This window comes from Kogia breviceps, chromosome 14, assembly GCF_026419965.1.
Source record: "Kogia breviceps isolate mKogBre1 chromosome 14, mKogBre1 haplotype 1, whole genome shotgun sequence".
Classification (NCBI taxonomy): Eukaryota; Metazoa; Chordata; class Mammalia; order Artiodactyla; family Physeteridae; genus Kogia; species Kogia breviceps.
In genome coordinates, this window is record NC_081323.1 from 25,941,068 (window position 1) to 25,950,061 (window position 8,994).

At 63.3% G+C, this 8,994-nt stretch overlaps 1 protein-coding gene across 2 annotated transcripts; it reads right to left on the bottom strand.

Annotated features, from left to right (window-relative positions):
• Window positions 1-5,361: 5,361 nt before the first annotated feature.
• LOC136792619 (voltage-dependent T-type calcium channel subunit alpha-1H-like) lies at window positions 5,362-8,699 on the bottom strand. Of its 2 annotated transcripts, XM_067014256.1 has the most exons (4): window positions 8,628-8,699; window positions 8,043-8,342; window positions 6,341-6,446; window positions 5,362-5,743 (listed from the first exon to the last, which is right to left on the bottom strand). In XM_067014256.1, exons 2-3 carry the CDS (start codon window positions 8,322-8,324, stop codon window positions 6,345-6,347), a joined length of 384 nt encoding a protein of 127 aa, XP_066870357.1. In that variant the 5' UTR covers window positions 8,325-8,342; window positions 8,628-8,699; the 3' UTR covers window positions 5,362-5,743; window positions 6,341-6,344. The 2 variants fall into 2 exon arrangements, 1 of the variants encoding a protein (XP_066870357.1); XR_010836675.1 differs by lacking the exons at window positions 8,043-8,342; window positions 8,628-8,699 and adding an exon at window positions 7,259-7,376.
• Window positions 8,700-8,994: the final 295 nt, after the last annotated feature.

Sequence of the window (8,994 nt, forward strand, 5' to 3'; positions counted from 1 at the left end):
AGAGGTCACCCTACAGGCACCAAGTGGGAGACCCAGGCCTGGCACCTGAGAACCTGAGGGGGAAGCTCCGTCCAGAGGCACTGCCCAAAAGCCGTCGGTGGCCAGAGGAGGCCCAGAAGAGTCCACGAAAGTCCCTCCCCCAAGCAGCCCAGGCTCACCAGCCCGGCTCCTTGGGCATCCACCTCCCACAGGAGACAGAGGCGCTCAGGCCACAGTCCAGCAGATGGTCCCCAACTGCCTGACCTCCCCCTGGGCAGGTGTGGATGGGGGTGCCCAGCTGGCAGTGACTGCCCACAAACAACCACAATTATAGGTGTCGAGGGGCAGAGGCCTGCTCCTCAAATCAGAAAACGAGGTCCAGGAGACAACCCCTTCCACCAAGGCCCCTCAGCTTTGGGGTGGTGGCCCTAGTGGCCCCAGCACTTAGGTACAATGGGGCCCCAGCCTCTGACACCCTGACAGGGCCCAGAGCCCACCGCTGCTTTGCTGCATAAGACTTCAGGGACACAAATTCAGTCCACCTCAGAAGCTCTACCACCTTCTGGAAAATCCCCCAGCCTCTCCCTCCCTCCATTAATGCATCCGACTCTGCACACCCTCTGTGTGGGCTGGGGCTGGGGGACCCCGGGCCACTCTCAAACCTGGAGAGGGGGCTGTGTCCCTGTCAGGCCTCTGGAGCCTCTGATGCGAGACCCTCTCACCAGCCCGGCTAAACTGGACTAGGCCCTTCACCCCTCAAACCAGGGTGCCCAGTGAACCCTGCTCTGTCAGTGATGGAAAGGAAGAAGTGACATGAGGGAGAAACCAAGGCACGTGAGGGGCCACACCACCCAGGCTGAGGGAGGGGCCACGAGACCCTCTTCCTGTGACCAGGAGACCCCAGAAATCCCAGAGGTCCCAGCCTAACCTCCCGGCGGGGGGAGGGTAGTCACTGATGTCAGGGGCCTTGCCCCCTGAAGAGGCGTCAGGGTGCCCCCACCACAGTCCTCAAGCCAGCGAGGGCCCGAAACATGACCACCCCCAGCCGGGGGCTCCATTGGGCGCAGGTGGGGAACAGAGAGAGGCCGCTGCAGCCCAGAAAAGGGGCGCTGTCCCCGCTGCACCAGTGCCCTGACATCACCTGGAGGCCAGCTGCGCAGGGGCACTGGCAGAGCCCAGAACAGGGAGAGGACAGTGTGACCAAGCAGGCCGGCTGCCGCCTGCCAGGTCTCTTGGCACCGGTGCCAGGTCGGGCTTTGCCCAGTTCCAGGCAGTGGACACGGCCCATGCCCACCCAAGAAGACTGGCCTGTCCCCCAGGTTCAAGCAGGTCAGGGGCCTGCTGGCCTCCTCCCTGCACTGCCAGCCTGCACACCAGCCCTGAGCATCACCACCCGCCTGGCCCACCTTGCCCAGCCGCAAGCATCTCACTAACATCAGCTCCCTATGTGCCTGAGAGGTTCAAGCAACCGTGCTAGACGCCGAGGCTGAGGCCCGGCTGGGGCCCCATGCAGGAGGGAGAGCTGACCCCAGACAGGGCTGGGGGCACACCTGCACCGGTCGAGACACAGCAGGGGCAGGGGGCCAGTCTCACCCAGGCAGCCCCTGTGGAGGGGGTTCTGGGTCCTCTCTCTGCCAGATCTGCGCCCAACTTTGGCAAAGAGAGAAGCTATGGGTGAGATGGAGGTGGGGGCTGCTCTGGGACATGGGCTTGGTCCTTGTCAGCATCCCACTTAGTAAGAGAGGTACTCCTGAAACCCCAGAAGTCTGCATGCATCCAAGAGTTGCTCCGCGTCATGGAGAGGCAGGCTGCTCACACCACAATGCCCCCTGATGGCAACGTCCCCACCACATGTTCTAATTGAGCACATTCATCAACTGTCCCCATTAATCAGAGCTCAGGGCTCTGCCAGCACCACCGACACCCCACTCCTCCCAGCAGCAGAGGAGCAAGCATCCCAGAAGCTGGGGACACTGGGGTCCTCCCACCTGTCTGTGGGCCACAAGGGGCAGCACAGCCTTGCCTCCCTTAGAGGAGTGTGTGTGTGTGTGTGTGTGTGTGTGTGTGTGTGTGTGTGTGTGTGTGAGAGTGAGAGTGAGTGTGTGTGTGTGTGTGTGTGTGCGCGCGCGCACACGCGCGCTGGATGTTCGGTGGGGCCCTCCTTAACAAAATGACGAGCCGCTACTCACTATGTGAAGACAACGCAGCCAAGCAGCCCCCATCTGTCATCCGCGGCGGGCGCAGAGCTCTGGCTCTGGGGACGGTGCCCAAACTCACTGCCAACTCACAAGGGCTGGGCTGCTTCTCTCCAAGACCCGTCCTCCCCAGGCACTCCCCCGTCTCCTCCCCGGGAGCCGGGCCCTAAATCACTCCTGCGGCTGCCAGGATGGGCTCCTGAGGCCCACGTGACTCAGAGGTGTTCCCAGTTCTGTCAAAGCTAACCGTTGAAGGGAGGACAGAGCAACTGGTCTTTTGTGTCACTGAGTTAAATACCCACTTGCAAGAAGGAGAGAAAAGAAAATATTCCTAACTCAGTCGCAACAGCTGCCACCCCTTCCCAGGCGGTCTCTGTGTGGGCGGAGGCGGGGACGCATGTGCAACACTCGTATAAAAGAAGGTAACGTGTTTCCCGCCCGACCTTGACTGCTGGGGCCAACGTCTAGACTCTGGAGCCAGAGACGGGCTGCTTGGACTCATCCCTCGAATGTTTGACAGGCTGGCCCATCCCCCACGTTCCCTCACATCCTGACTCTAGAACCAGGAGCCGCTGCCTCGTCTGCCGCCCCCAGGAAGGCGCGGGGAGCACCCAGACCACCTCTGAGCTTCCACTGTGCCAGGGAGGGCGTCTGCAGCCTCCCGCAGTCAGGACAGTTTGGGTGGTCAGAATGTGACACCCACTGCATCCACGAGCTTCCTCTGAAAGGGTGGCACTGGCCATGTCCACACCTCAGGCCTCTGCCCCTGAGGTGCCCTCCACCTGCCCTCTCCTGACTTCTCCCCAAACCTGGTCCCAACACAGCCCCCTCCCTCACGAGCCCCAACCCCAGGTGGAGGCAGACCCACTCCCCGAGCCTCCAGGCCAGTCCATCACCTGCCCACCATGCTCACAGGCCTTTCCTGGTCTCCCTCCCCACGACCCACCCTACCCCTCCTCCCCATCACCTCACACACACCCCCCACCTGCTCCAGCTGCAGAGACACATTCTACCCGCCTCAGGGCCTTTGCATGTGCCATTCCTCTGCCTGGGATACCCCAGCTCCACGTCCACCTGCCTCCAGCTCTCCTCCCTCCACAGATCCCTGTGTCCATCAAGCAGAGTCTCCCTGACTCCCAGCCCCCAACAGCCTCCATCTGGCCCACCCAACCCACCCACCCAAGTACCCCCACCACAATCAGAACAGCCTTGCCGGGCACACAGTGGAAGCTGGCAGAGTCCCAGCGTGGGCCTGCTGGGAGAACCTGGTGGGCCCAGCACAGGTCTCAGGACAGGAGAGGCTTGTATAGAGAGGCCACCCCACAGCGAGTGTTTGCAGGAGCCCCCGCCCCACTCTGCACTGCTCTCCCCACCCCCACAACATTCCCAGGGTCCAGCTGAGCAGCAGATGTGGGGGCGGGGGCCACACTCGGCCTTACCATGCCACACACACAGGGCACTTAATCAGCACTTACTGGTCTCTGCCTACTGATCAGGCAACCAGTAAGCTGGAGGGACACCAACTGTCTGCCCAGATCAGGGCTCTGGTGGGTGCCTGGTGGGGAATGGCTAGAAGTCCAGGCCGCTAGGGAGGAGGTGCAGGGGGCTCAGCCAGGACGCTTCCTGGGCAGTCTAATGACATTGAACATGACACACACGGACACAGCCAGGGCCCTCCAGGGCAGACAATTCCCAGCTCACACGAATTCCCCCTTCTACACCCCCCTGCCCCAAGGCCTTCCTGTTCCTTTTTATATCCACCCAAACAGCCCAACCCAGCCTCACCTCCTCCAGGAAGCCCTCCTGAACACAAAAGCCAAGAGGATTACATATCACAGTCCTGCTCTGAACTCAGGGTCCAACGGGAGCTCAGGCCCGTGTCCAGGGACCACAGAAGCAGTCACCCCAAGGACGGGGCTCCCCCCACCCCACCTCCTACAGGTGCTCAGAGATCCACCACTCCACTGTTGCCCTCCCCAGTTGTCAGGAAAATGCCCCTCCCCAGGAAGCTCCCCTACTATAGACTCCTATCGTCACTGCTGGAGGTATCTTCACTTCTACTCCCCTCCCCACCCCAGGGCCCGAAATAGGCCCGAAATAGGCCCTCGGAGCGTGGGGCGGGCAGCAGATCCAGAAACACACGGACACACAGACACATGTACTGCAACTCCTTTCCTTTCCAGTCAGAGGAAGTCGGGGCAGCCTCATCCGCCCCAGAGTCCCAGGGAGCCCAGAGCCCCTTCAGACACATGAGCCCAGCCGGCCTAGGGAGGCGAGGCTCCCAGTCTGGGCACCGCCGCCCAGGAACTCCAGGTCCAGAGAAACAAACACACACTAGCGTCAAGGTGAGAGGCCCAGGAACAGGTACTGGGTGGGGGCAGCTCAGAGGAGGGAGTGCCCCCGGGCCTGTGCCCACACAGTGCTCAGGGGTCATGGCCACAGGGTCAGGAGGCTGAGAAGGACACAAGACCATCTGCTCATGTCCAGTCTGTGGGGCCAGAGGGGGCTGTGGGGGGCAGGTGAGGGCAGATGGTGGCCCACCCTTTTCCGCATCAATGCCCTGTGTGTCCTCTCTGAGGCGCCCATGCCCGCCAGGAGCCCAGGTGCAGGCAGCAACCACAGAGTGAGTGGCATGACAGTTTGGGGCAATGATTTTTACAAAATGCCTTCAAGGACCTGGATGCATCAGCCTCACCTCCCTGCCGGGCAGGGCCCAGCCAGATACTCGAACTCCAGCGTCGGGCCAGGCTCACCCAGCTCTGTCCTCCAGCAGCTGTGTGACCTTGTCACGTCCTTTATCTTCTCTGAACCCTATGCTCAGGGCATTCGGTGCGCATTCCCTGGGACACACCTCCTGGAGGCGTACACCTTCCCCAAGCCCCACAGTGCTTCCTTGGCCACCTCCTAGTCCCTACGCACCCCAATGGGGCCACAGTCAGCCTCTGTGGCTCACGTGGCAACTACAGCAGGGCCCCCTTCCCAGCCGGCACCCCTGGGAGGCCCCTCCTGGCCTGGGTGCTGGGACGTGGCAGCTGCATCACAGGAAGCGCCAAGTCAGGAACCCCGGGGGAGCCCGGGCAGAACACAACCCAGCCTCTCGGGCTACAACACGTAGATCCCACCCACCTTCCTCTATAAATAAACCTGTGTAGGAGAAACAGTACTCGCCCCAAAAGTTCTAACACAATTATGTTTTCAAAAAGCAAACTAAATCATTATTGATAGGTGCTGTCCTTGGAAGCTCCTTTGCTGTGGATCGGGTATCTCTTAAGGCAACGACAGAACACATGTATTCATTTGTGTGGGGGGCCGTCCATGCGGGGGTTCCGGAAAGTCCGAGACTTAAGTAAGGCCTCTTCCTGTGTTCCAACTGCCTATCTCATCCCTGTTCAGGGCTGGGCTCGGCGGACCAGCTGGGACTCTGCCAGCGTTCAGGGAGCGAGGAGTTGCTTTACGGAGTGTGGGTTCCCAGAGCAAACCCAATTATCCCATTTCCCTCTCCGAGTTTACCCTCCGCAGCAGGAAAGGCTCCAGGGAAGGATGGTGGGCGCCGCCAACACGACATCCACCTGCAGGGAGGGAGACCAAGGCCAAGGTGTACACCCTCGGCCCCAGGACAGACAACACGCAGTCCCTAGAAAACCACAGGCCGCCCTCCAAGCTCCTGCCTCTCACAAGGCCGCCACTCCTGACTCCCAGGAATCTGAAGCACTCTGGAAAGCCTTGCTGAGGCCCACGGGCTTCCCCGAGGGGGCCAGTCCCCACCTGTCCAGGCGGGCTGCCTTATTTTAGGCTCTCCCTGCGGCCGAGGCACCCCAGCACCAGGGCGTGGCATCTGCTGCGGGTCAGCAGCCGTCCCCACACACTGGGGGCCTGACAAGTCCACCCCACTCAACAGATGCAGCATTTCCACGGCCAGGCCAGGGTAAAATGATCCTGGGACCTGAGCTCCTCCACACCCCTGCCAGTCAGAAGGGATGCTCTTCCCTGGCTGAGAGCTGTCCTCCTCCTGCTCTAAGCACCTTCCTGCTCCTGGAGTCATGAGAAGCCCAGGGACAGGGACACTAGCAGGTGGGCCAGCCAGTCCCATCCCCCACCCCCCTGGGCCTCACCCCACATGCGTGTGGCATCCCCCCACCTCCCCTGCACTAAGTAACACAAACAACCTTGTTAGACGTCCTGAAGGACGTAGCCCGCCAGGAACATCCAGAACACAGGGTCAGGCTGGAAGACTCCCTGGGCCAAGAGGGGACAGAGTAGCCAGACCAGGGGCTGTGAGGAAAGAGAAAGTGCAGGCCCGCTGGGATTCTTCCCTATCTCGTCTCTGTGTATGCTTGGAAAAGACAGACACACAAGGAGAGCAGCCTCTGGTCCCAGGGCCTTAGGTCACCCACCCCATCCCCTACCACCTCACCCAGCCAGGCCACCTTCCCGCCAAAATGAGGTGGACTGGAAATGGCCAGGGTTCTAGAGGGACGACGACTAGCCTACAGCCACCCTGCAAGCTCAGCCTGGCAGCTGCTCCGGGGGAGGTGGGGCTGCCAAGCCCACCGAGGGGCTGCGGGACAAAGGCAGGCAGCGGAGCCTAATGCCACACTGTGGCAGCCCCCGGGCCATCACCCTCTACCCAGGCCACAACGACCCCCTTCACAACCAGGGGGCTAACCTGACTCAGCCCACGTTTGAATTTCAGAAAAGAAAAAAAGACGCAGTTTATTACTTTCCTGATAAAATTCCTCTTCGTGTGTGACGTTTGTACAGTTAGACACACACGACAGAAAAAATATATACACGCATCACTCATTCTGCTTGTCTCCTCCACACCAGACAAGGGAAATTCACGTGCAAGGTCTCGCCCCTGTCAGCCTCCTCTCCTCAGCACCCCCACCGTGCTGTCACCCAATCCCTCCAGGCCGCGGGGAGGGAATGCCTGGTGCCCACAGCCCAGCCACCTGGCAACGAGCTCCACAGGCCAGTGGGAGAACCAGCTGGGACACAGAGCCTGCTGACCATCCCCAAAGGCCACCTGCTGGGGGCCACCAGACTGCTACCTGCGTCCCAGAAATGCCCCCTACCCGACCCACCTCTGATCTGGAACCTTCTCTGAACGTCTGTGTCCATCTCACCAAGAGCAAAGAGGGGGAACCCCTTCCTCTCCGGCTAGGGAAGTACCGAGAAGCGACACCAGTGTGCCCGAGTGTGGTGCCAACTACCTCCCTGCCCCCCACCCCCCAGCTGCGCATGACTTAAATCAACCCCAATACCGAGTTTAGCCTGAAAAGAGGAGTTCACAACCAACGTCACTGCCTCTCTCCACGGAAAAGGACCAGCGAGAGCGCACCGCTTCCCGGCCACCTAGGGTCTCCTAGGCTCTTCGAAGCGCAAGGAACAGGGTGAAAACTTTGCTCTCTTATTGAGGTCCCGTCGGCCTCCTCCTCCTCGCTAGGATCCTGCCTCAAGCTAGACGTTGTGTAAACCCAGACGGGAGAATTCCCTTCCTGACGGGCACTCATGGGGGCGCACGGAGTTCCGCCCACCCCTCCCTGCCGACCCCTCTCCACTCCAAGCCCGCGGTGGCCTCGTCTTTTCTCTTCCACCCTCTCCGTCCCGAGCTGGCTATGAAGCGGGAACACCCCATTCTTATCAAGAGAGTCACTCCCCCCGCCCCGCAAAGCGCGGCCCGGGGTCGCCTCTCTCGGAGGAGCGCTGCTCTCGCGCCCCTGCCCTGCGTCCCCCGCGCACCCAGCCCGCGCTGAGGCCACAGAGCCCGAGCGTGGGAGGCACACGCGGAGGAGATCCCGCGCCCCGGACTCCTATGCCCCGGATCCCCGCACCCCCGGCGGCCCGGGAAGGATATGGGTTACAGACCAGCCAGAGACACCAGCTGCGAGGCCGCGTGGTCTGCCCGAGGCAGAAAAAGACGGTGGCCGCCAGTGCCGGGTACGGGACGGGCTGCTCCTCGTCGGCGCCCAGCTCCGCGCCGCGCTCGGCCGCCGGGCTCTGGGGGGGCGACGCACCGGGCCTCGACCCCCGCTCCGCCTCTGGCCCCAGGGCCCCAGGGCTCGCCGGGGACGCCCCCGCCGCAGGGCCCGGGGCTGGCGCGCCCAGGGGCACTCGGACCTCGTCGGCCGCCTGCACGCTCTCTGTCATGGTAGCGGCGGGAAGCACCTGCGGGGGACAGCCGGTAACCGGGTCCCGAGAACAACACCCTCGCCCGCCTCGGGTGGAGCGGGTCCGCGGAAAAAGCCACAGCCGCCGGGATGTCTTTGTCTTTTCTCATTAGAGACAAATGCGCCCCCCGCCCCCGCCCGCCCCCTCCCTCCGGCGAGGGCTGGGCGGCCCCTCCCCCACCGCCGGGGCGGGGGCAGGCGCCCCAGAGGCTCCCTCGCCCGCTGCCTCAAGTTGAAGAGGGTCCCGGCGCGCAGTGGGGCGCGCGTCCTCGCCGCGTCTCACCTCGCTCCGGCGGCCGGCGGCGTCCCCGCGGGCATCGCCCAGGCGGCGCGGTCACCGCGGACCCGGCACGGCGCTCGGCCCTGGCTGGAGCGCCGCAGCCCCCGGCCCGCGCCCCCGGCCCGCGCCCCCGGCCCGCCGGCTCCCGCTCCGGCTCCCGCTCCGGCTGGCCTGGCAGCGACGGCAGCGGCGGCCCGGCGCAGATGGGTCCGCGGGGCGGACAGGCGCGGGGCGCGGGGGGCGCGAACCGGGCAGCGGGGCGGTGAACGAGCCCAGAGCCTGTCCGCACTCGGCGCAGGAAACTTCAGAGTGAGCTGGGGGCTGGGCGGGGACGGGGCGGGGCCGGGCCGGCGCGGGGGGCGGGGCCGGG

Excerpts from the sequence above, each read along its gene's own strand:
- LOC136792619 (XM_067014256.1), bottom strand. The coding sequence starts at position 8,324 with ATGACAGAGAGCGTGCAGGCGGCCGACGAGGTCCGAGTGCCCCTGGGC. Across the intron at positions 6,447-8,042 it reads GCAGCTGGTGTCTCTGGCTG|CCCCTGGTCTGGCTACTCTG; the intron begins GTCTGTAACCCA and ends CTTTCCTCACAG.